At 42.8% G+C, this 26,870-nt stretch overlaps 1 protein-coding gene across 15 annotated transcripts; it reads right to left on the bottom strand.

Moving 5' to 3' along the window:
• Positions 1-11,557: 11,557 nt before the first annotated feature.
• Positions 11,558-17,984, bottom strand: LOC100054684 (leukocyte immunoglobulin-like receptor subfamily A member 6). Of its 15 annotated transcripts, XM_070223352.1 has the most exons (13): positions 17,876-17,984; positions 17,677-17,712; positions 17,206-17,490; positions 16,764-17,066; positions 16,245-16,541; positions 15,695-15,997; positions 15,330-15,380; positions 15,002-15,049; positions 14,620-14,673; positions 13,837-13,953; positions 13,300-13,367; positions 13,039-13,091; positions 11,558-12,056 (listed from the first exon to the last, which is right to left on the bottom strand). In XM_070223352.1, exons 1-12 carry the CDS (start codon positions 17,907-17,909, stop codon positions 13,080-13,082), a joined length of 1,608 nt encoding a protein of 535 aa, XP_070079453.1. In that variant the 5' UTR covers positions 17,910-17,984; the 3' UTR covers positions 11,558-12,056; positions 13,039-13,079. The 15 variants fall into 15 exon arrangements, 10 of the variants coding, with proteins under 10 accessions (XP_070079453.1, XP_070079455.1, XP_023506198.1 ...); XM_070223354.1 differs by lacking the exon at positions 14,620-14,673; XM_023650430.2 differs by lacking the exon at positions 13,300-13,367 and having other exon boundaries at positions 13,039-13,094; positions 17,876-17,983.
• Positions 17,985-26,870: the final 8,886 nt, after the last annotated feature.

Raw genomic sequence — 26,870 nt, 5'->3', positions numbered from 1 at the left:
AAAAAACTGGGAAAGTCAGAAATATGTGGAGACTAAACAACATGCTATTGAACAACCATTAGATCATTGAAGAAATCAAAGGGGAAATTAAAAAAATACCTGGAGACAAAGGGAAGTGAAAATACAACATACCAATTCTTATGTGACGCAACAAAAGTGGTGATAAGAGGGAAATTCATAGCAATACAGGTCCACCTCAACAAGCAAGGAAAATCTCAAATAAGTAATCTTAGAATGCTCCTAACAGAACTAGAAAAAGAAGAATAAACCATGCCCAAATCAGCAGAAGGAGGGAAATAATAAAAATCAGAGCAGAAATAAATGAAATAGAGACTAAAAAAACAGTAGAAAGGATTGATGAAACTAACAGCTGGTTCTTTGAGAAAATAAATAAAATTGACAAACTCTTAGTCAGACTCACCGAGAAACAAGAGAGAAGAATCAAATAAATAAAATTAGAAATAAAAGAGGAGAAATTACAACAGACACTGCAGAGATACAGAGGATTATAAGAGAATACTATGAAAAACTATATGCCCACAAATTCAGTAACCTAGAAGTTTGTGTATTTTTACTTCTAGGTAATATTCCATTGAATATATATAATGCAGATATTCATGATTTGTGCGATTTAGTCCTATCTCTTGTGTCTAAAATGAATGAATCCCCTGTCAACCCTCTCATAAATATATCACTGTTTATACGCACACATTTCAATCCAGGATATATATATATATATATATATATATATATATATATATATATATACACAGACACACACACACACCACATTATCAGGTAAAAGGACAGCTGTGTGTCTCTTCCTTTTAACTTATAATTATTTACTCCCCAAATAGACTGAAGATAATTATTATCTACTCTGCAAATTGAATGCAGCAGTTTCTACTCCTACCAGAATAGTATTGAGATTCTAAGTACTTGTTTTTTTTCTCCCACAATTGATTTTGTCCTTTTTTGTCTCTATGTTGGATGTACCAGGATTTTGGCATCACAATTTCATTGATGTGGGACTGTGGGGACCTTCTGAAGAAGGAGAAACCATGAAAATATAAGAGTTACCACAAATGTGCGGAGGGGCTTGCATACTCGACAAGGAAGAGGGTGAAATAGTCTAAGAACTTTGAGTAATCAGATAGTGTTGCACTCTGGTCACACAGGACTTGTTTACTTTGCACCTATTTCTGACTCATATCTTTAAGCATCAGGAAAATTTTCAGTAAAGGACCATATAAGCAAATTGTTGTTTTGATAAGAGCACCACTCTATAGATACTGTTGTGTAAGTTGACTATATTAATATAAACAGTGAAAAAATCCGATGTTAATCTAACCCCTAGATGATGAGTGATCAGTATTCTAAGTGGTTTATGAGAATTTTTCATGTAACCCTTCCACAAAATCCCACAAAAAAAATACATTCAAGGGTGAGTGGGATCAGGCAGGAAGACTTTTTTGTTGTTATCATGGTCTAGGAAGTTTTGATGGAGTTGGCTATGTTCCAATTGGTACAGGGGGCCACTGATGAGAAGGGACAAATATGGTATTTACTCAGGTTGTGTGTGTGTCTGGGGAGGGCAGCTGGTCAACTGGGATGAGTTTGGTTTGTTGAGAGGACCCAGTTTTGCTCAGGCTGCAGAATTTAGCTCAGCCAGATCGTCAACCTCATGGATTCTCAGGTGGAGATAGTTAGAATTTACTTGCAGGAAGGAGGACAGCTGTGGATGGTTTTAAGCTGGGTAGGGTCAGTGACAGATAAGTTTGGGGACATGAATATAAACCACTTCATCAGATAGTGAGGGCCTAAGATAGGAGGCAGGAAGGAGGTTAATGGGGTGGTGCCAGCAAGACGTCTTGAGTCGTCAACTGAACTTGACTGTGGAAGTGGATAGGGATCATGGAAAGTAGGGCTTGGGAGCAGAACTGTGGATTTTTTCATTGTATGTGAGGTAGAAGGGAGTGAAAAATTAAGGACTCTTCCACTCTCTGCCTTGCTTGACAGGAAGAGCCACTGGGCCTCTCACAGGATGGATGACCCCAAAAAGATAAGGAGGCTTGGGGAGATGTTTATAATACTGTCAACTGACTCACAGAGGGAGCCACCACCTCCCTCCTGTCCTGGGTCTGTGGTTTTGCTTCTCCCAAACACTTCCTCTTTCTGCCTTCCTTATTTCTATAAGCAGCGCACTTTCTCTTCATCACTTTCCAAGAAAACCTCTGAGTCATTTATGACCCCTCACCACCTCTTGTCCCCCAGACAATAATTCTTCATCTGATACTGGGAATTCTATCTCCGTGCTTTGAGCAAAAGCACTAGTTGGAGACAATTTACACATTTGTTTTTGCTGTTTTTCCATTCATCAGTTGATGGACATTCAGGCTGTTGTCACTTTTTCTCTATTGTGAACAGTTCTTCTACGAGCACGTTTGCATTAATGTTTGTTCAAATACTTGTCTGAAGTTTTTTTATTTCCTTTTTTTTCATTGTGGTAAAAACACTTAGCTTGAGGTCTACCCTCTTTACAAATTTTCATGCACAGTATGGTATTGCTAAATATAGTCACACAGCTGTAGGGCAGATACCTAGAACTTACTAAACTTGCATTCCTAAAAGTGAGATGTAGAAGGAGAATTTCTAGGTCAGAAGGCAAATTTGAGTCTAACTTTTTAAGGACCTGACAGACTGCTTTCCACAGTGGCTAAACCATTTCACATTCCCATAAACAAAGCATGTGGGTTCAGACTTCTCCACCCACATTCTCATCAACATGTCATTTTTTTCAAATTATGGCTCATCTGCTGCGTGTGAATTGGTATCTCATTGTGGTTTATTTGCATTTCCCTAATGACTAGGGAGTTGACCAGCTTTCATATGCTTGCTCTGCATTTATATGTCTTCTTTGTAGAAATGTCTATTCAAGCCGTTGGGCTGTTTATTTCTTTTTTGAGGAAGATTAGCCCTGAGCTAACTGCTGCCAATCCTCCTCTTTTCTCTGAGGAAGACTGGCCCTGAGCTAACATCTATGCCCATCTTCCTCTACTTTATACGTGGGACGCCTACCACAGCATGGCTTGACAAGCGATGCCATGTCCCCACCTGGGATCCGAACCAGCCAACCCCGGGCTGCTGAAGTGGAACGTGCTGGCCCCCGTTGAGCTGTTTTTTTAATTGGGTCTTTTTATTGTTGAATTAAAGATATTCTTTATATATTGTGAATATTAGGTCCTTATTAGATATATGACTTGTAATTATTTTTTTCCAGTTTGTTTTTAAAGGTTGGCACCTGGGCTAACAACTGTTGCCAGTCTTCTTTTTTTTTTTTCCTGCTTTATCTCTCCAAATCCCCCCAGTACATAGTTGTATATATTTTAGTTGTGAGTCCTAGCTGTGGCATGTGAGACGCAGCCTCAGCGTGGCCCACAAATGGTGCCATGTCTGTGCCCAGGATCCAAACCAGCAAAACCCTGGGCCACCAAAGTGGAACGCACTAACTTAACCACTCAGCCATGGGACCAGCCCCTTTTTTCCATTTTATAGGTTATCTTTTACCCTCTTGATAATATTTTTTAGTGCACGTATATTTTAAATATTGATGAAACAGTTCATGTATTTGTTTTTCTTTTGCTGCATGTCCTTTCGGTATCATGTCTAAAAAATTATTGCCAAGTCTAAGTTTATGAAGATTTATTTTTTCTCTGAGAGTTTTATAATTTTAGCTCTTCAACCATTTTGTGCAAATTTTTGCATTGGCTAAGAGTCTAGCTTTCTTCTTTTGCAGGGGGACATCCAGTTTTCTCAATGCAATTTGTTGAAAAGACTATTCTTTCCCCATTGAGTGATCTTGGTACCTTCACCAATAGCCAATTGCTCATATGTATGGGTTTATCTCGTCCTTAAATTTTATTCCATGCAGCTATATGTCTGTCCTCATGCCAACACCACGCTGCTGTGATTACTGGGGATTTGTAGTAATTTTCAAAATAGGAAGTGTGAGTTCTCCAACCTTGCTCTTCTTTTTCTTTTTCAAGATTTTTTTTTTTTGGCCATTGTGGGTCTTTTAGAGTCATCTTGAATTAGAGAAATAACTGTTTAATTTCTGCAGAGATGGCCTTTGGAATTTTCATACGTGTTTCACTGATTCTGTAGATTGCCTAGAAGAGTATTGTCATCTCTACAGGGTTAAATCTTCCAAGCCATGATCCTGGGATGTCTTTCTACTGATTTAGGTCTTTTCAAATTTCCTTCAGCAGGTTAAAAGAAAAAAAAACTCTGCAGTGTATAAATGTTGTGCTTTCTTTAATAAATTAATTTCTATGTATATTTTCTTATGGATGGTCTTAAGGATGCTCGTGGTGGCACTTAAAGTGATATATTGAAGTCCTTAGTGCCAGTACCTGGGAATGTTATTTTTTTTGGAAATAGGGCCTTTGCACATTTAATAAAGTTATGATGAAGTCATACTGAATTAGGACAGTCCCTACTCTAATATTTCAGCTGTCCTTATTAAAAGCAGAGAATAGGCACATAAAGTGAAAGTCACATGAAGGTGGGGACACATGCGGAGATGTCGGCTATGTGGAGATGGAAGCAGAGATTGGAGTTGTGTTGTCATAAGTCTAGGAGAGCCTGGAGCCAACAAAAGCTAATATAAGGCAAGGAAGGACTTTTCCCTAGAGCCTGCATAGTGAGCATGGACTTGCTGATACCTTCATTGTGGACTTCTAGTCTCCACAAATGTAATAGGATAAATTTTAATCTATCCAGTTTGTGGTAATGTTATGACAGCTCTAAGAAACTAACAGAAGGAGGAAATGTATAGTGTTTGCAAGACTGAGCTGTGGTATCTGGCATCCTGGCCTCCTTCCTGGATTTTCCACTCTCTGGCTTTGTGAGTCTGAACATCTTGCTGGATCTCAGAACCTTGACTTTCTCATCATGTAAATGTAAACGGTATTTGTAATTTCCTCATGAGGTTTATGTAAGGACCAAATTATTGCTTACATTGAAAACTTCACAAAGCTGCATGTTGCCTTGCTGTCTGAATGCTATTGATCATCTTATAGAGATATTTTTATGAAACTCCCCAAGACTGTGACTCAGGTCTGACCCCTATAGTACTGTGATGGGGCCAAGTACAGATGGATCTATGTGGGAACACAAGTCTGTGTCCAGCTAAAGAGAGAAGCAGAAAGTGAGAGAGTGAGCTATGGAGGCCCCTGATCTGTCACCACCACCTTCAGGGGCACTTTCTGTTGGGAGCATTTGCAATGCCTGCAGTCACTGTGCATGTGCAGTGACTGGGGACTGCTGTCTTGTTCTGGGATCTCATGGTGCCTGGAAATCCTAGAACTCAGAGCATAGCCATTCTCCAGACATGGATGGTCACATGCTCACTGCTGTGGAAACAAGGCCAGCAAATTTGGGATCTTGGTTAAGGAAGAGCCCTGGAGGAAATGGGAGCTACTTTTCAAGGTGCTCTACATTTTTCTCCTTTCCAGAAGGAAAATCTAAAGGAAGGAGCTACTCTTTGTGGAGTATCAATTATTTCAGGGCCTGCCTTTGGAGCTTTTCTTCTGTTATAACCTCTCCACCACTCAAATATCATCTCCAGTTTTGATGAGAACACCAAGCCATAGTGATACTATGTCTGTTCTTCAATGTCAAACCTCTAGTAAGTTTCCATCTGTGACTGGAATCAAGATCACCAAGATTACGGAGTTTGGCTTCCGCTTCACACAGCTGCCTTCCTTGAAATTACAGAGACTGTGAGTAAGAGAGGGACCAGGACCAAGAAGCTTGGAGTGAGGGTCTTGCTAGATACTCAGGAAAAGGCTTGGGTAGGAATCATTTGAGAAGCTTCAAGATAGAACGGACAAGAGCTTAGAGCCAGACCTCTTTGTAAATAGGTGGTTGCCCCAATCTAGTGTGTTACAGGCAAATTACTTCATGAGACTGAGATGATCTTTACAAAGGAGGAGATGACCTCTACCTAACAGTTAAGTGGTGAAGACTCAGTGATGGGATGTGTGCAGCACTCAGCCCAAGTTCCAGCAACCAGGAAGCTCTCAGAAAATTCCAGTCAGTACCACAATGTGCAATCACTGGGTTGCCTGTTGCTCCATACAGAGCTGGCTTCATGGGTGGTGAGCTGTGTGATCAGACAGGACTCCAAGCTGAGTTAATGCTCTGCTGTCATCGTCTTGAAATATGAACATCAGGCCCTGAGTTTTCATTTTGCTCTGTGCACCCAAATTGTGTATCCCATCCTATGTCCATGATTTTGTTTTTGCTTTTGATTGGCTCATTTTAGTAGTTACCTTATTATGTCTCAGCTGAGTGGAATGGAAGACTGGGAAAACTTGGTCTAGAGAACTGAGAGAGGGACCAAATTTACAAAAATGAAAGAGGACGGCAGAGGGATGGATGCTGGCTTGCTTTACTACAGGTTGCACTAAGTGTGCCTGTGTGCGTGTGAAATAAATAAAACTTTTTCTCCCTGTATTTTTATTTACCATCTATTCACACCTCCATTCTGTCAAAGTATATCTACAAGTGTCAACTACATTTCATACAATGTACCAAGCATGAAAACTAAAATATGTGTGTAACTCACAGGGATCTTGTTCTCTGATCCCTACTAGTCTTGGGATGTGATGGCCATAAAGTAATTAATTATAAAGGTTATGTAAGTATACACAATGCCATGTGCTACGTGGAATAAATCCTTGGAGACTGGGGATTAGATAACAGAGTATCATAACTCATTCGAGCATCATAGAAGGTTGACCCCAAGGAGGTGAAGTGAGAGGACAGAGCTGAGAGATGTAAAGTCTTAGCTGAAGTGGGTGGGAGTGTTTAGAATTCTGGGAAAAAGAAAGCAGGTAGGTAAAGATCCCCATTTGACAGGGATCATGGCTACTGTGTGCCATGAGGACTGTGTTGTCCTAGAATTAGGTCTGGGCTGATTTCTCTGAGGTCCACACCACTTCCATTCCAGAAAATATAGGGGGAGCATGTGAAGACCCAAGCACTGCCCCAGCCCAGCTTGTCTTGTTCAGTGAAGATGAGGGAAGCATACAGAATCATACAGAATGTATTCATAGAACACGGCACATGACAACTTCTGACAGATGTTGTCTGTAGGAAAGGAGAGCTGTTTCTATACCATTACCTTTATCTGCTTCCCCCTCAGCAGGGTCCAAAAAAAGACCAGGCATCTTGATTATGCTTCAATCTTGGTCAACCCCATGAGTATGACTCCAAACCAGTGTCTGATGTGGTTGAATCCCATCCCTGAAATCACCCCAGTCTACATAAGTGGGCTCCACCCCAATTGAGAATCTTGGTTCATGATAGAATCAGAAACTCAAAAGAATTCTTTTTAAATTCTTAATTGCATATTTTCTGCTTTTGGCCAAAATATTTGTTTAGAGGCCCAGCTTCTCACCTGGAATGCCCCTCATTGTCTGCTTGCACTGAGATGAGTGTGATCAGGCTGTTGGAAGTCATGCTTGAGGAAAACACAATGACAATTTGTGAAGTGTTTGCTATAACTGATCTAAAGCTACTTTGTTAGGAATTAGCACTAGTAGGATGTGGCTGTCATCCAACTAACTAAATTGTATGGCAAATAAAGATAGTTTATAGAATAGAAGAGCACTATCTATCAGTAATGACAAGTAGACTTATGAGTCATCAAATGAAAGTCAAGAAAAGATTGCCGGTATTCCAGAAGAGTCTGTGGTTTCCATCTTGAACAAAACCATCTAACATTGCCTTATTTGCAACCACTATCATGGATTTCACAGAATTCTTTTCTTTCCTTTGTAGGATTTATCTTAGGTATACATTCATAAATAATATGTGATGCCTGCTTTTAAACTTTAGGTGTATGGGACTGTCTTAAGCAAATAGTTTTCACAATCTTCTTACATTTATTTACTACCATGTTTGAAGATGGATATACATGACCATTTGGATATTTAGTTTGTGCATTTTCACTGGCATTTAATATTTGATTTTCTAGATAGAACACCAAATTTTCTCTTCTCGTTTTTGGTGCATGTAATTTCAAAATGATTTTGGTTAATAGGGAAAACTCTCCTGTCAATGTCCTTGTGAAAGGATCCTGCTGCATATGTACACATTTTCTACAGGTATATGCTTAAGTATCAACATCATTAGCTATCAGGGAAATGCAAATCTAAACTACAACGAGGTATCACCTCACTCCGGTCAGAATGGCTATAATTAACAAGACAGGAAACAACAAATGTTGGAGAGGGTGTGGAGAGAAGGGAACCCTTGCTCACTGCTGGTGGCAGTGCAAACTGGTGCAGCCACTATGGAAAGCAGTTTGGAGTATCCTCAGAAAATTAAGGATAGATCTACCAGATGATCCATCTATTCCACTGCTGGGTATTTATCCAAAGAAGTTGAAAACACAAAGGCATAAAGATACTTGCACCCCTATGGTCATTGCGGCGTTATACACAATAGCCAAGACTTGGAAGCAACCTAGGTGCCCACCAAGGGACTAATGGATAAAGAAGATATGGTATTTATACACTATGGACTACTACTCAGCCATAAGAAATGATGAAATCTGGCCATTTGTGGCAACATGGATGGACCTTGAGGGTATTATGCTGAGTGAAATAAGTCAGAGGGAGAAAGTCAAATACCATACGATCTCACTCATAAGTAGAAGATAAAAACGACAAAAAAACCCCACATAGCATTGGAGATTGGACTGGTGGTTACCCTTGGGGAAGGGGGGAAGGGGGAGGGCAAAAGGGGTGATTAGGGTCACATGTGAGAGGATGCACTATAATTAGTGTTCGGGTGGTGAACATGATGTAATGTATACAGAATTTGAATTATGATACCATCCGAAAAAAATAAAAATTAAAAAAAATAAAGTTAGGTTTGTATATGGTAATATCTAGCACAGCCATGTAGACAGCATTCAATGAAATATATTTAAAACACTAAAGGAGAAACTAAAATGAAATACTAAAAATGTTTTTTAAAGCGAAGAAAAGGGATGAAAGGGAAAAATAGAAGAACAAACAATAGAGTAGACAAACATAAAAAAATAAAGAGAAATAGTAAACTTAACAATCTGTTAGTAATTACATCACATATAAATGACCTAAACGGAGAAATTAAAAGACAGAGATTGTAAGATTGTTTTAAGGAAAACAACTACAAACAAGACACTATCATATGCAGTCCAGAAAAAGTTCACTTCTAATGTAATATAGTAAATAGGTTAAAGGTAAAAGAATAAACAATGTGGGTGACCCTGAGAAATTATGCTATGTGAAATAAACCAGACAGCAAAGGTCCCATGTTGTGTGATTTCACTTCTATGAATTGCCTTGATTAACCAAATCCCTAGAGACAGGAAGTAAGTAGAAGAGAGGTCACCAGGGGCTGGTGGTCAGGGGACATAGGGAGTTCTAGTTTAATGGGTACAGAACCCCAGTTTGGGATAATGGAAATGCTCTGGAAATGGATAGTGGTGATTTCTGCGCAACATGGGAAATTGTTTAATGCTACTGAACTGTACACTTTAATAATCATCAAAATTGTAAATTTTATGTTGTGTATATTTTGGCAGGTTAACAAAGCAGAAAGATTATAAATGTACTATACAAACACTAACCTAAAGAAAATTTAAGTGGCTATGTTCTTTTCTCATTGCTGCTGTGACAAATTACCACATTCTGAATGGTTTAAAACAACAAAGATTTATTACCTTACCATTCTGGAGGTCAGAAGTATCAAATCAGGCTCACTGATATGAAGGCAAGGAATAGGAAGACATGCATCTACTTCATCTTGCTCCAGAACTGGAAATCTGAAATGCTATTGACTTCTATACATTGGTCTTGAATCCAGTGATATAGGAAAATTTCTTTTAACTTTGAGTAATACATCTTTATACTATTTTTGATTGGATTTTCTATGCACACAACTGTGTATTCTCTGAGCAGTATAATATTATTCTTACCCATTTCAGTGGTTATCACTTTGATTTGTTTTATTTAATTGGTTGGTTCCTCCAGCGCCATCTGAATAGATGTGCTCATAGGGAACACTTGGATGATTCCCATTCACAGGGGGAAAGACTGGCATGAAATTGTTTTTAATATTGTTAGTATATTTTTCCACAAGTTCGAGTCCTCACCATTAAAAGTGATGTCTAGCGCTGAGTTTTAAAAAGGTCTTTGTAACTTGTAGGAAACTCTCTTATTTCTGATGACTTTTTATTTTGATTGCGACTTGCTGGTCTGTTTTATCAGAAGCTTGCCTGCATCTGTCAAATGATCCCTTTTTTAAAAAAACTTATTCTGCTAATGTGTTGCATTATACTGAAGGAGTTTTTGAATTTTAAGCTACTCTATCTTTCCAAAACCCCCTCCCCTCATAAAACCTCAGTGCGGTCATAATGTAATAACTTTTTTTTGTTTTTGAGGAAGAGTAGCCCTGAGCTAACTCATGCCAGTCCTCCTCTTTTTGCTGAGGAAGACTGGCCCTGAGCTAATGTCCATGCCCGTCTTCCTCTACTTTATATGTGGGACGCCTACCACAGCACGGCTTTTGCCAAGTGGTGCCATGTCCACACCCGGGACCCAAACCGGCGAATCCCGGTTCTTTTTATATTCTTAGGAAAATTTAGTGTAGGTTTTGGGGGTGTGTGCGTGTTTGTCATAGCTGGATAAATGTTTGGAAGAAAGCACAGATGAAGCCTTCTGAACTGCTACACTAATACAGTGAAAATGATTACCACCACAGCACTAGGTAGCACCTGCACCTGCTCACTTTGCAGCCAGATCTTTTTTGTTAGTGAGAACATTGAAGATCTACTGTCTTAACAACCTTAAAAAATATGACACAGTCTGATTAGCTATAACCACCATGCTGTGCATACGATCCCCAGGACTCATTAATCTTACAATTGGTAGTTTGTGCCCTTTGACCAATATCTCTCCATTTCCCCTAACCCCCAACCCCTGGTAACCACCATTCTATGCTCTATTTCTCTCTGACCTTTTTAGATTCCATATAGCTCAATTGTGGGATAATTTTCAATTACAGTGTCAATGAATTTAATGCATATATAAGTTGTACCTATGTTTTATTTATTCTTTTGTCCATTTAGTAAATTTTACCTTTGAAGATGTCCATTTTATCTACATTTTCCAATATACTGGCATCGAATTGCTTTTAATGTTCTGGTACTACCTTTTTAAAAGTCTATTGGATTTGTAGTGCTGTCTGAAATTTCATTCCTCAGATTAGAAATGTGTGCCTTCTCCTTTTTTTTCTTGGTTATTTTGACTAGATCTTATAAGTTTGGCTAATGTTTTCAAGATGGAACTTTTTTGGCTTTATTGTTTTTTCTGTTTTTTGTTTGTCCTCGTTAGTAGCTAGTCATCTTATCATTTCTCTCCTTCTACATTCATTTAGATTCATCTGGAGTTCTTTCTCTAAATTTTGATATAATACCTTAGATCAATGATTTTTAGGCTTTTCTTTTCTAATATAAGCATCCATCATTTTTAATTTTCCAACTTCATAGGTTTGATATGTAATATTTACATTATAATATTTTTTAAAACATTCTCTCACTTTGGTTTGGGATTTCTCATTTCACTCATGGATTACAGAAATGTCTCTTGCTTCATTTCCAAAATGTGGGAATATCAGCTTTCAGACAGCAGAATCAGGTCACTCTCAAGGAGTCTCAGAAGCTCCTGGTGTCCACGTTAGGAGTCCAGGTAGGATGGGGGTCATTAGGAGGTGTTCACTGCAGGCAGCTCCTGTGTCTTCTGGGGTCCCTGCAGTCTCCCTCCATGGAGGGTGGGGTCCGGGTCCTTCTTGGGCTAGTGGATGGCCAGGGCAGCGTACATGCTGGGCTCTGCTGGGGGCTCCTCTGACTGGGAGGAAGAGGGTGTTGTCTCCCGTCCGAGGGTCAAGTGGTTCAGCTGGGCATAGATCACGTCCTGGGGGACATCAGACGCAGCAGCCTGGAGCAAGGCAGAGTCGGGGTATAGTTATGTGGTTGGGGTGGGGGCAGCCTGGGATCCAGGAGAGGATGGGACCCATCTGTCTGTCCATCTGCCTGTCTTTTACTTCTGGTGATTCCTCTGACACGGGGGAAGGAGAGGTGGCTACCCCCTGTCTGAGTCTTGATCTGGAGTGGCTCACTTGGGTGTTCTTCATTTCCTGAGGGCCCTGATAGAAGGAGACAGAGGGACAGAAACAGTGTCTCCTGGATCCCAGTGCTGACCTCCTCCAGTAAATTGTCCACACTGTAACACAGTGAAGTCACTTCCTTAATGGAATCTTCAGGGACTTCCTAACCTTGGACATCTGAATGCTTTCTGAGTTCAGATTCTTATCCCAACATGCTATCTCCCACTCACTTGGCTGGTGCCACACAGCCCATTTTCCTGAAAAAGCATGTTGCTACCTCAGGATCGTTGCACTTGCTGTTTCCTCTTCCCCTACCATGCACTCTATCCCCTTTTCTTACTTTATTTTCCTTAACAGCACATTGCACTCCAGGATGCTACCTGCATATTTGCATGTTGTCTCTCACCCACAAGGTGAGCTAAGGAGTGTGGAGAAAGTTTTTCTCACTGCTGTACCTGCAGCACAAGAATGGAGCCGGTTAAACAGTGAGCTCCTTGTGTACACTGTTGGGTGAATGAATGAAGGGGAGCCTAGGGAACTTGTGGGTCATTCACTAATTCATATATCCTCTTGAGACCTGGGGATGAGTCCAACAACCAGAAGATCAGACAGAGGAAGAGGAATCAGGAAAGGGGACCATGTAGTCACAGAAACCAAAAGTGAAGTCACAGCAGGATGCCCCAGGTGCCCGAGAGGAGAGGTCAGTGTGGGACGCTGCTGAGAGCTGGGTGATACGGGGACAGCCAAGTGTCCATTGGATGAAGTTTGACAACAGGAAGGTCCCTGGTGGCCTGGACAGGGCAGGGGTCTCACCTGAGGGTGCAGCTCCACCCCCTCCTCAGGCTGTGTGCTCTTCACGGCAGCATCTGCTGGGGCAGAACAGGGAGTGTGTCTCTTGTCAGGATTCCCTGAGGTCTCTCAGGGCTGCAGCCCCCTCTGCTCCCAGATGGGCCACTGAAGTCCACGGGTGAGGAGATGGCCGAGATCGCTCAGGGGATTTCAGTCCTTCTCACCCCAAATCCTGAGATCCTCCTAGCCTATCCCCTCATGGCCCACTGAAATCTCTGTGCCCACCCCCAGGGCAGACTCTCCTCTTCCTCTCGCAGAGGGTCTCTTCCTGGGTGTCAGCAGCTGGGCTGGAGCTGGGGGAGGAGACGGGAGTGTTAAAGACAGAGATGGGGCTGAGGGTGGGGTGTGAGTCTGGGGTCTTCGGGGTGATAATGACCTGATGAACAGGCCTCTGTCCTTGGGCTCTGGGTTTGCAGCCCCCACAAGAATTTGGAGACCAGCCTGTCTCTGGGCAGAGTCAAGACAGACAGAGTCTCAGCCCTGGGAGGTTATGACCACCCACCCTCCACATGTGATTTGGGAGAAAAGAAGGAAAACTTAACAGAGACTTGTGTGTATATTTCAATATTTCGTGAGATTGAAAAGATGAAAAGACCTTAATGTGTATACCTGTGCTGAAATGAAGTGTTTTGTTTTGGATTTCTGATTTGAGATTCTGGAAAAGTCTTTCTACGCTGGACTTCCCATCTATTTGGTTTCCCACTGGCTGGTGCCCTAAGCCCACCTCCTCCTGTGACCTGGGTCTCCTTGTTCCCTACTTACCTGATGTCCTGCATTTGCCCTGTCGTCGATGTCGGATGAGGAGGAGAAGGAAGAGGAAGAGCAGCAGGATGAAGGCCACAGAGATCCCGATCAGAACGTTCTGGTACGGTTTGAGACCTTGGGCACATGTGATGTCATGATTGAGCCACTGCTGCCATTTACTTGAGCACCTAATATGTGTCAGACATGTGCTGTGGTCTCTGCATTCATCTCCTCCCACTCACAACAATCTCACAACATATGATTTCCATCCCCACCTGCCCATTTCCCAGAGAAGGAAACTGAGGCACAGAGAGGCAAATCATCTGCCCAAGTCACCCAGCCTGAAGTGGGAAAGCTGAAACTCGAACCCAAAGCTGTGAGTTCCCTGTGTTCTCATCATGCTGCCCCCAGGTGACCACCAGCTTCTTGTTCCCGGGCTCCTCATCGGTAGACAGGGCCTGTCCCAGTGTATCATATGCAGCTGAACATTCTTCCTTATCAACTCCCCGTCCCCCACACACCAAGGATCTGGGGGAGGGTGGGCTGCATGAGGTGGACCTTGCATCTCTCCAGGGATCTGTCCCCCACTGTGCAGGGCCGTGAAGCCCCGTGGGAAGGTCTGGGCTGGGATGGGAGCTCTACCCTTCCTGAGCTCTGTAATTCCTGGGCCCCTCACTTAACCTAATGTCACCGCAGGCCTGTGAGCAGGATGGGAGCTTTAAACAGTAGGAAGTGAGCCTCAAAGAAGAGAAATGAGCTGCTCAGGGCCCCAGGGAGGGAGCTGCCAAACTGGATACTGACCCGGTGGAGCTGACTTCCTCCCTTGCTCTTTCCACTCCAGCTGAGCACCCTGAGCTGAAGGGAAAGGACCTGAACACCATGGACCCTTGTCCAGCCCCTCCCTCCTCTGTAAAATGTCGCCATCACTGCTGCAGAAGGGACAGGCCCCCATAAAATCACATGCTGGGGGGCTTCCCTGTGAGGCTTCCTCTCCCAGGTGATCAGACCCATAGTCAGAACTGACAGGGAGTCTAAGCTCTGGGTCACAATTCTCTCCTTTACACTTGGAGAAACTGAGGCCCAGACAGGGGAGGTATGTCTAAGCCAGAGTCTCCTGATGTCTTAACTCAGCCCTCGCCCCCATGGGCCCACCCACCACCTCCCCGCAGAGTCCATCTCTTACCCTTCCACAGGCCTGACTCCGTTGTGGAGAGTCGGTCCTCAGAGCCTCCTGGGGGTCAGGATAGGGGTGAGGGGGGCTCTTCTCTCCATTTCACAAGGCTGAGCCTCTCCCAGGCTGAGACCCAACATCTCCCTCTGCCATGACCACCCCACCCACCATCCACCAGCCTCACAGCCCTGGAGCCCTGTGGACCCCCATCTCTGTCCGACTCCCAGCCCCATGGAGACAAGCTGTGCTGAGAGAGGAACTAGGAGTCAGGTCAGCTGAGTCTCGAGAGACAGGCCTGGAGAAACTGTGAGCTCTCTGGACAGAGGCCCCTGTGACTCACCAGCCATTAAGTTGTGTTCTGTGGGTGGGGAGGTGGGATCCCCAGAGTGTCCTGAGAGAACGGACGAGAGGAGATGAGGGGCTGGAGCTTCCCCCAGAGACCCCATCTCTGCTCACACAATTATCCTTCCTCTGCCCTGTGGTCCCCAAGTCTCTCCCTCCACCCACATGGAGGATTCTGGTGATGGTGTCGTGGGAAGGGGCTGGCATGGGAGGGCCCGGTTTTCCTCCTATACCTTGAGGGACAGATCCCTCTCTGGGTGACCCTCCCTTGGGGCCCCCTCATTCCCATCCCACCCCAGAGTTCTCTCGGGGACAAGGCCCTGAGCTGAGTGACTGAGAAAGAATGGTTTCGGCGCCTCTCACCTGAGACCATGAGTTCCAGGGGGACACTGGGCTGTGACAACTCATAGGGGGAGGTGTTGCATGAGCTGTAACACCTGTACATCCCCGCATGTGCTGAGGTTGCAGGACTCATGGAGAACTGCGCCTGGTACTGCTGAGCTTGGTACTTTGATCTAAGACGCAGGGGGGGATCCGTTGCCCCCTCCTTGGACAGAAGGAAACTGTCCCTCCGGCTCTGTGTCTGACACAGCAGGGTCACATTCTCTCCTGAGGCCACTGTGGGGCCTGGTAGCACCAAGAGGGCAGGTGTGTCATCGAGTAGTCCTAGAGAGATGAAAGGCGAGTGAGGGGCTGTATCCTATTCTGGACTGAGAGTCCCCAGGCGTCTCTCTGAGGAAACTCATCTCCATCTGTCTTTTTTTTCTCTTAGTCTCTCCCTGCCCATCCCATCTCTCTGTCTCCCTCCCTCCCTGGGAACCCCGCATCCCTCTTTCCAGCATCACCATGTGGGGTTCCCCTGGCAGGGTCTGTGCAGAGTCTGGGTCCCTGACTGAAGCCACTGGCTCCTCACCTGCCACCAGGATGTCCAGGGGGTCGCTGGGGGCTGACCAGTTGGAGGAGAGCTTGTGTCGACCGTAGCATCTGTACCGGCCCCCATGGGACCAGATCACATGACCCAGGGGGAAATCACCCTGAGAGCATCCGGTCTGGAGCTGTTGGCTGAGGGGCTGAGGGAGGTCATGTCCCCCCTCCTTGGACAGAGCGAATCTGTCATAGCAGACATCAGAGAGACACTGGAGTGTTAACTTCTGTCCAGAGGTCACGATAGGGCCCTGCTGGCTCAGGAGGGAGGGCTTCCCAGACACACCTGAGAGAAGGACCTCATGTAGATTGTAAGGGATGATTCCTCCCATAAATCCCCTTTTCCATTCTGGATCCCAGGTCTCACTGTCTCTCACCTTCTGTGTCTCTGCTCCAGGTGACACCCCTTGCTGTCCTCACCCACCCTCTCATCTGAGGCTCTCCTGGCAGTATAGACCCCTGTCTGTTGCCTTAAAATATGGATGGGGCAAGGGGAGGATGTCCTTACCTGGAACCAGTAGCTCCATGGGGTCACTGGGTTCTGAGCACACCTGGGGAGTGAACCTGTAACAGCCATAGCATCTGAACGTCCACCTGCGACTGGGGGTGACACGGCCTACAGGGAACAGGGCCTGGAACTGCTCCCTGAGGGGTCGCTGTGAGTCCAGGGTCCAGAAGGGCTTGTGTTCTCCTTCCTCAATCAGAATGAACCTGTCAAATCTCAGCCATGAGCCACAACGGAGGGTGACGTTCCCTCCTGAGGTCACCACAGGGCTCGGCAGGGCTGAGAGGGAGGGTTTTCTGTAGAATCCTAGGAGAGGAGGAGGCAGTGTGTTAAATGGGGCTCACAGCTCCCTCATATCCCCCACGGCTGGGTTGTGAGAGGGAACAAACCCCTGAGAGCAGACCCCCTTCCTGAGCTGAGGCTGGGACCCAGAGTGTGCTCTCACCTGTCACCACCAGCTCCAGGGGGTCGCTGTGCTCTGACCAGCCAGTATGGCTGAGATAGTAACAGCGATGTCTCCCTGCATGTTGTTCCTCCATGTGTGGGATGGAGAACCTGACCTTGGCCTTGGGCTTCAGTGGTTGTTGTCTGTCCCAGGGCTCTGAGCTTCCCTCTCCATATACTAGATACTCCTTGGCCTCCAGGGTCCCCTGACACCAAATGGCCACAGGCTTCCCCCAAGAGATCAGAGAGCCTGGCTCAGCCCAGATGGTGGGTTTAGGGAGCGTCCCTGGAGGGAAATCAGAAGCTGGGTCACTACACATTCCCCACCATCAGTTCGCTGGCTCTCACAAGACTCTTCTAGCCATCCCAGAACTCTCAGCCCCAAACCGCTATTCTCCCTCCCCAGTATCCGGAAGTTGTCCCTTGTCGCCAGTGAGGAGCTGGGATCTGGGACACCCGGAAACAGACTCACCTGTCTGCTCTGAGGTCCTCAGTCCCACACTCAGCCCTGGAAGAGAGTTTCCTGTTAGAGATTTACCCCTGAATCCTGAGCGAAACCTCTTCTCCCCATAAGTCTCCTGATTCCTGGGGTCTCCTGACAGATCAGGGCCTGACTGTGAGGTGGGGTCCCTCCCAGACTAGGGCTTGTTCTCGCCCTCCTGAAATCTCACCAAGGCAGAGCAGGAATGTGAGCTTGGGGGACATGATGTCTTCTGCCGGTTCCTCTGGCTGTGCTGGTGGAGGAGACCTGGGTACCCGGAAGAAAAGACAGTCACGAGGTTGTCATGTCAGCAGCCCTAGGAGAAGAGGAAATACCCCTCCCAAACACTGGGGCTGAGTTTGTACCAGGCTCTCTGGAGACATTTTAAATAGAAATAGTGTCTCCCCTGACCCCCATTTTCTGCCTGATCTGCATTCATCTCACGAATGGACCTGACTTTGCAGCAAATAGTTCCAGTGTATTCCTGAGATGCCCCTTCCAGGTAAGGGTGACCTAGGGCACGCCATTCCTTGTTAGATCCTCCCCCATGGGGTCTCCTTCATCCTCAGCTCATCCATAAGCACATCCCTGTGGGGTCCTCACCATAGACAGTGGTCATCCAGGCCCTGGAGATGCTCTAGGGAACACGCAGTTTCCTGGTGCCTGCAGAGCTCAGATCAGCAGAGACACACGCTCAACATCTAACTGTACAGTTCAGGTCGAGGCCATTGGGAAAATGAGCACAAAGGAAAAATACAGGGAAATAAGGGGAGGAAACATCACTCCTTTCCTGGCCCCAGAGTGTGGGCATTCTTTCTATCACAGCTTAATTCATGGACTTCCTTTGTTTCTTCCAAAAACGTCCACACCCATCTTGCTGGAAACAAACCTCTGAGTCATTCTTGCCCCCTCAATCCCCTTGTTCCCTTGGGCAAAATCTCCTCCTCATCCTGGGGTCCTATCCTTATCTTCAGGGGTCAATGAGTGGGTTAGCACTATGATTTGGGGGACAAAGGTGATTTTTATTTAAATATTCATGCAACATGCACTGGCCATGTGAACTTGACATTAATTTCCAATCTCTGAGCCTTGGTTTCATCATTGACAGTATGTTCTCATGAAACCCCCTCAGCAAATTGGTTGTGGAGCCAATGTTACTGGGTTCATGGGAGAGTTAAAACAACTCCCAGGTCGGGTTAAGACAAGAGTGAGTTGGGCCATGAAGGAATCGTGGGGTAAGACTCCATAGTCAAGTGGATTATTGCCGTGCCCACCCCAGAGCTCCTGTCTGCTCCTAAAACTGATAAATGTAACTTAAAATATTTCTGAAATATGTAGCCACATACATTTTCCAAAAATATAAACAGCATTCCTAAGATGGAGAGGGAATCACAGGAAAGAATAGAGAAAAAAGGTGAGTGGCCCCCGGTGACTGGGGCCATCAAGGGGTCCTAGGGAGAGAGGACCTCCAGGTCCTCACAGGAAGGGAGGGATCAGGGCTCCAGGTGAAGGTTGGAAGCTGTGGTTCCCCTCCCCTCTGTTTCTGGGCAGGAGCTGGAATATCTCCCCACTGCCCCAAGCCCATGGTCAGCACCAACCAACTTCCTCTGTGTGGGCTGAAACAGATGGAATCCAGCGTTGTCAGCCATGGTGTGTGTCCCACATGTGAGTGTGAGGTGCCCATTGGACCATCCCTCACGGCAAAACCCTTAGTAGGGGCTAAGTTTGACAGAGTGAACACCTCGGGGCTGGAACAGCTGGAACAGTCCCCCCTTGTCAGCTTGACCCCCAGGTCAGCTCTGAGAAAACCTTCTCTGGAAAATCAGGTGTGTGGGAGCAGAGACTTCCAACAAGAATGGAGAGTCTAGGATCATCCCAATCATGATGAACATGCTATGGTCAACGAGCTACTGATTAATGGTGATTACAGCCTGCAAGGAATAGAGTCAATAGGAAAATATGAGAGTAATTTCAAGTGTGTTTAAATATACGAAAAATAAAGACAGAAATGGATTTTTTGATGCAAAGGTATGGAATACTTTTATAGAATAGGCTACTATTTTAATGAGTTAGAAATTTTAGAGATGAAACATTCAGTAGAATGAAGACAATAAAAAATTTCATCCCTCAAGGACAAGACAACTGAAGACCCATTATGAAAGCAGAACACAAAAATGAGGAAATTTTCTGGAATGCAGTGCAGACAGACCACAAAATGAATTTAAGATTCCTGAGCAATAGAATGAGGAGGGCCAATGTCGTATCTATTGTAAGCGTCAGAGGAAAGAAGGGAGAATGGCATCTATCAAGAGCTCATGAGATGAGGAGTTAACTTTTTACAGAAACAAGGAAAGAGTCTGTGCCATGAGGCATACAATTAAAAATGACATCTGTGTTCTGACCCTTCATGGTAAATGGAGAAATTGAAGGGTAAATTAAAAACATATATCTTACACTGAATTGTACACTTTTAAATGGTCAATTTTATTTTATGTGAATTTCACCTCAAAAAAATTGAAGAGAACTTGCCTGGGACCCTACGAAAAGTCCTAAAATTACTTCCTAGAGAAAATGCAAATAACCATCAATAGAAGGACAAGCTCTTGGGACCAGACCTCCCCGGAGAAAAAGAGACGCCAGAAGAGATGGGAGAAATACTTTCCAGGAATTAGGAGTCTGTGAAGAATTGTATATGTATGGAGCCAAATTATTTTTAAGGGACAAAGGAGAAAGGGTCAGCGGGGCAAGTCCCTAAACAAGAGGAGATTCTGACCTGAATCTCACAGGTTAAACCCACCACGTGGGGCCATGTTTTCCTGAGATATAAGAAGAGTTTGGGGGGGATGGGTCCTTGTCCGTCAGATGCATTTTCTTCTCCTGGTAGTTGAATCCTACACTTTATTTGAAATAAGAAAATGTTTCCAACTAACTTGTAAAAGAGAACAAGAGTGAAAGAAGGCATTTCCAGATCTTCAAGTGCTTAGATATTTTGCTATTGTCCCACTCAGTGAAAGGAATACTAAGTGATGTGATTCAATTAGGAGAACAAAGAACCCAAAATGGAGAAAGAGAGATGCAACGGTGAGGGCAAAAATGACAAAAAGAAGAAAAATTATACAAACACACATGCACACAATGCACACACATGTGCCCACACACATGTGCACATACACACATGTATTTATATCTATGAGTACTCAGAGTTCAGGTAAAGTGCAGCTAGAACCTTATCTTCTGTAGGGGAAGATGGTAATAAATAATTGATCAGAAATAACATTGTAAATATATATATTAATAATGAGAATAACTTCTTAGATATGGAAGAACTTCCAAAATCTTTGGTGTAATTACGTGAAACAATTTTTTCAACTTTATTAAGGTGTAATTGACAAAGAAAAATGGTTTATTTTTAAGATATACAATGTGATGTTTTGATATAAGTAAACATTGTGAAATAATCAAACTAATTACCACATCCATCACCTTATGGAGCTACCATTTTTTTGCATGTGTGGTGACAACACTTAAGATCTACCCTTTAAGCAAATTTCAATGACAAAATAGAGTCTTGCTAACTGTAGTCACATGGCTGTACTTTAGATCTCCAGAACTCATTCATCTGCAAAACTGAAACTTGCATCTCTCTTTATCCCCCTTGTTCCCAGCCCCTGGAAACCACAATTCTACTGTTTCTATGGGTTTGACTATTTTAGACTACACTTGTAAGTGAAAGTATGTTTTATTTGTCTTTGTCTGGCTTATTGTGTTTGACGTAATGTCCTCCAGGTTGATTCATGTTGTCACGTATGGCAGAATTTCTTTCTTTTTAAAGGATGAATAGTATTCCATTGTACATATACACCACATCTTCTTTATCTATTCAACTGTAGATGGGCATTTAGGTTGTTTCATATATTCACTATTGTGAATAATGCTCCAAGGAAATGAGGAGGGCAGATATCTCTCTGAGATCATAATTTCATTCAATAGGAAATATATCCAGAAGTAGGATTTCTGGATCATGCAGTACTTCTATTTTTCATTTTTTCAATTAATTTTTTTATTGTAGTTACATTGGTTTATAACATTATATAAATTTCAGGTGTACATCATCATATTTCCATTTCTGTGTGGATTACATCATGGTCACCACCCAAAGACTAATCACAATCCATCACGACACACATGTGACTAATCACCCCTTTCTCCCTCCTCCCTCCCCACTTCCCCTCTGGTCACCAGCAATCCAATCTCTGTCTCTATGTGACTGTTTGTTGTTTTTTTTGTCTTCTACTTATGTGTGAGATCATACTGTATTTGACATTCTCCCTCTGGCTTATTTCACTTAGCATAATACCCCCACGGTCCATCTATGTTGTCACAAGTAGCCAGATTTCATCATTTCTGAGGGCAGAGTAGTGTTCCATTGTGTATCTACACGGCATCTTCTTTATCCATTCATCCATTGATGGGCACCTAGGTTGCTTCCAAGTCTTGGTTATTGTGAATAATGCTGCGATGAACATAGGGGTGCATGTATCTTTTTGCATTCATGTTTTCATGTTCTTTGGATTAATACCCAGCATTGCAATAGCAGGATCATATGGTAGTTCTATTCTCAATTTTTTCAGGAATCTCCCTACTGTTTTCCGTAGTGGCTGCACCAGTGTGCACTCACACTGGTGGTGTATGAGAGCTGTCTACTCTCTACATCCTCTCCAACACTTGTTTCCAGTCTTGTTAATTATAGCCATTCTGATGGGAGTGAGGTAATATCTCATTGTAGTTTTGATTTGCATTTCCCTGAGAGTTAACGATGTTGAACAACTTTTCACGTGCCTTCTGGCCATCAGTGTATCTTCTTTGGAGAAATGTATGGTCACATCTTTTGCCCATCTTTTAATTGGCTTCTTAGTTTTTTTTGTTGTTGAGATGTATGAATTATTTGTATATTATGGATATTAACCACTTATCAGATATGTGGTTTGCAAATATCTTCTCCCAAGCATTTGGTTGTCTTTTCATTTTGTTGATGGTTTCCTTTGCTGTGCAGAGGCTTTTTAGTTTGTTGTAGTCCCATTTGTTTTTCTATTGTTTCCCTTGCCCAGTCAGACATGGTGCTTGAATATATGCTGTTACCACTGATGTCAAAGAGCGTGTTGCCTATGTTTTCTCCTATATGTTTCATGGTTTCAGGACTTACATACAAGACTTTAAACCGTTGTGAGTTAATTTTCACGTATGATGTAAAATAATGGTTTACTTTCATTCTTTTGTATGTGGTTGTTCAGTTTTCCCAGCACCATTTATAGAAGAGACTTTCCATTCTGCATTGTATGTTCTTGGCTCCCTTGTCAAAAATTCATTGTCCATTCACTTCATCAAGAAGAAATAACGCTTATAAATATCTATGCACCCAACACAGGAGCACCAAGATTCATAAAGCAACTATTAACAGACCTAAAGGAAGATGTTAAAAACAACACAATAATAGTAGGGGACCTCAACACCCCACTCACATCAATGGACAGATCATCCAGACAGAAAATCAACAAGGAAATAGTGGAGCTGAATGAAAAACTAAAACAATTGGACTTAATAGACATATATAGATCACTGCACACTGAAGGAGCTGAATACACATTCTTCTCAAGTGCACATGGAACATTCTCTAGGATAGACCATATGTTGGGAAACAAGGCAAGCCTCTACAAATTTAAAAAAATTGAAATAATAACAAGCATCTTCTCAGATCATAGTGCTATAAGGCTAGAAATTAATTACAAGAAAAAAGCTGAGAAAGGCACAAAGATGTGGAGACTAAACAACACACTACTGAACAAGCAATGGATCATTGAAGAAATTAAAGAAGAAATAAAAAAATACCTGGAAACAAATGAAAATGATAGCATGCCATACCAACTCATAAGGGATACAGCAAAAGCTGTATTAAGAGGAAAATTCATCGCAATACAGGCACATCTTAACAAACAAGAAAAATCCCAAATAAGCAACCTTAAAGCACACCTAACTGAACTAGAGCAAAAAGAACAAATGAAGCCCAAAGTCAGCAGAAGGAGAGAAATAATAAAAATCAGAGCAGAAATAAATACTATTGAAACAAAAAAGGCAGTAGAAAGGATCAATGAGACAAAGAGCTGGTTTTTTGAGAAGATAAATAAAATTGACAAACCACTAGCCAGACTTACAAAGAAAAAAAGGGAGAAAGCTCAAATAAACAAAATCAGAAATGAGCGAGGAGAAATAACAACAGACTCTGCAGAAATACAACAGATTATAAGAGAATACTACAAAAAACTATATGCCAACAGAATGGATAACCTAGAGGAAATGGATAAATTCCTGGACTCCTACAATCTCCCAAAGCTCACTCAAGAAGAGGCAGACAATTTGAACAGACCAATCACAAGGAAAGAGATTGAAACAGCAATCAAAAACATCCCAAAGAATAAAACCCCAGGACCAGAGGGCTTTCCTGGGGAATTCTACCAAACTTTCAGAGAGGATTTAATACCTATCCTTTTCAAGCTATTCCAAAAAATTAGGGAAGATGGAACACTTCCTAACACATTCTATGAGGCCAACATCACGCTGATACCAAAACCTGACAAGGACACCACGAAAAAAGAGAACTACAGGCCAATATCACTGATGAACATAGATGCAAAAATTCTAACCAAAATTTTGGCAACCAGAATTCAGCAATTCATCAAAAGAATCATACATCAGGATCAGGTGGGATTCATACCAGGGACACAGGGATGGTTCAACATCCGCAAATCAATCAACGTGATACACCACATCAACAAACTGAGGAATAAAAACCACATGATCATCTCAATAGATGCAGAGAAGGCATTTGACAAGATCCAACAGCCATTTATGATAAAAATTCTGAACAAAATGGGCATAGAAGGAAACTACCTCAACATAATAAAGGCCATATACGACAAACCCATAGCCAACATCATACTCAATGGGCAAAAACTGAACCCCATCCCCCTGAAAACAGGAACGAGACAAGGATGCCCTCTATCACCACTCTTATTTAACATAGTACTGGAGGTCCTGGCCAGAGCAATCAGGCAAGAAAAAGGAATAAAAGGAATCCAAATAGGGAGGGAAGAAGTGAAACTCTCGCTGTTTGCAGACGACATGATCTTATATATAGAAAACCCCAAAGAATCCATCGGAAAACTGTTGGAAGTAATCAACAACTACAGCAAAGTTGCAGGGTATAAAATCAATTTGCATAAATCAGTAGCATTTCTATACTCCAGTAATGAACCAACAGAAAAAGAACTCAAGAATACAATCCCATTCACAATCGCAACAAAAAGAATAAAATACCTTGGGGTAAATTTAACTAAGGAAGTGAAGGATCTATATAATGAAAATTACAAGGCCTTTCTGAGAGAATTGGATGACGACATAAGGAGATGGAAAGACATTCCATGTACATGGATTGGAAGAATAAACATAGTTAAAATGTCCATTCTACCTAAAGCAATCTACAGATTCAACGCCATCCCAATCAGAATCCCAATGACATTCTTTACAGAATTAGAACAAAGAATCCTAAAATTCATATGGGGCAACAAAAGACCCCAAATTGCTAAAGCAATCCTGAGAAAAAAGAACAAAACGGGAGGCATCACAATCCCTAACTTCAAAACATACTACAAAGCTACAGTAATCAAAACAGCATGGTACTGGTACAAAAACAGGTGCACAGATCAATGGAACAAAATTGAAAGCCCAGAAATAAAACCACACATCTATGGACAGCTAATCTTTGACAAAGGAGCTGAGGGCATACAATGGAGAAAAGAAAGTCTTTTCAACAAATGGTGCTGGGAAAACTGGAAAGCCACATGTAAAAGAAGGAAAATTGACCATTCTTTTTCACCATTCACCGAAATAAACTCAAAATGGATTAAAGACCTAAAGGTGAGACCTGAAACCATAAGGCTTCTGGAAGAAAACGTAGGCAGTACACTCTTTGACATCAGTATTAAAAGGATCTTTTCGGACACCATGTCTTCTCAGAGAAGGGAAACAATAGAAAGAATAAACAAATGGGACTTCATCAGATTAAAGAGATTCTTCAAGGCAAATGAAAACAGGATTGAAACAAAAAAACAACCCACTAACTGGGAAAAAATATTTGCAAGTCATATATCTGACAAAGGCTTAATATCCTTAATATATAAAGAACTCTCGCAACTCAATCACAAAATATCAAACAACCCAATCAAAAAGTGGGCTGGAGACATGAACAGACATTTCTCCAAAGAAGATACACTGATGGCCAATAGGCACATGAAAAGATGCTCATCATCGCTGATCATCAGGGAAATGCAAATCAAAACTACACTAAGATATCACCTTACACCCGTTAGAATGACAAAAATATCTAAAACTAATAGCAACAAATGTTGGAGAGGTTGCGGAGAAAAAGGAACCCTAATACACTGCTGGTGGGAATGCAAACTGGTGCAGCCACTATGGAAAACAGTATGGAGATTCCTCAAAAAACTAAAAATAGAGCTACCATACGATCCAGCCATCCCACTACTGGGTATTTATCCAAAGAGCCTGAAGTCAGCAATCCCTAAAGTCCTGTGCACCCCAATGTTTATTGCAGCACTGTTTACAATAGCCAAGACGTGGAAGCAACCTAAGTGCCCATCAACAGATGAATGGATAAAGAAGATGTGGTATATATACAATGGAATACTACTCAGCTGCAAAACAGAACAAAATCATTCCATTTGCAATAACATGGATGGACCTTGAGAGAATTATGTTAAGTGAAATAAGCCAGCAAGAGAAAGATAATCTGTGTATGACTCCACTCATATGAGGAATTTAAAACTATGGACCAAGAACAGTTTAGTGGATACCAGAGGAAAGGTGGGGTGGGGGGCGGGCACAAAGGGTGAAGTGGTCCACCTACAACATGACTGACAAACATTAATGTACAATTGAAATTTCACAAGATTGTAACCTATCAATAACTCAATTAAAAAAAAACTGAAAAAAAAATAAAGATGCCAATTTATTAAAAAAAAAAATTCATTGTCCATTGATGTGTGGGTTTATTTCTGGGGTCTTGATTCTGTTCCCTTGATCTGTGTTGCTGCTTTTGTGCCAGTACCATG

Source organism: Equus caballus, chromosome 10, assembly GCF_041296265.1.
Source record: "Equus caballus isolate H_3958 breed thoroughbred chromosome 10, TB-T2T, whole genome shotgun sequence".
NCBI lineage: Eukaryota > Metazoa > Chordata > Mammalia > Perissodactyla > Equidae > Equus > Equus caballus.
The sequence above is the reverse complement of the archived record's forward strand: the minus strand, read 5'-3'. Positions and strand labels throughout refer to the sequence as shown.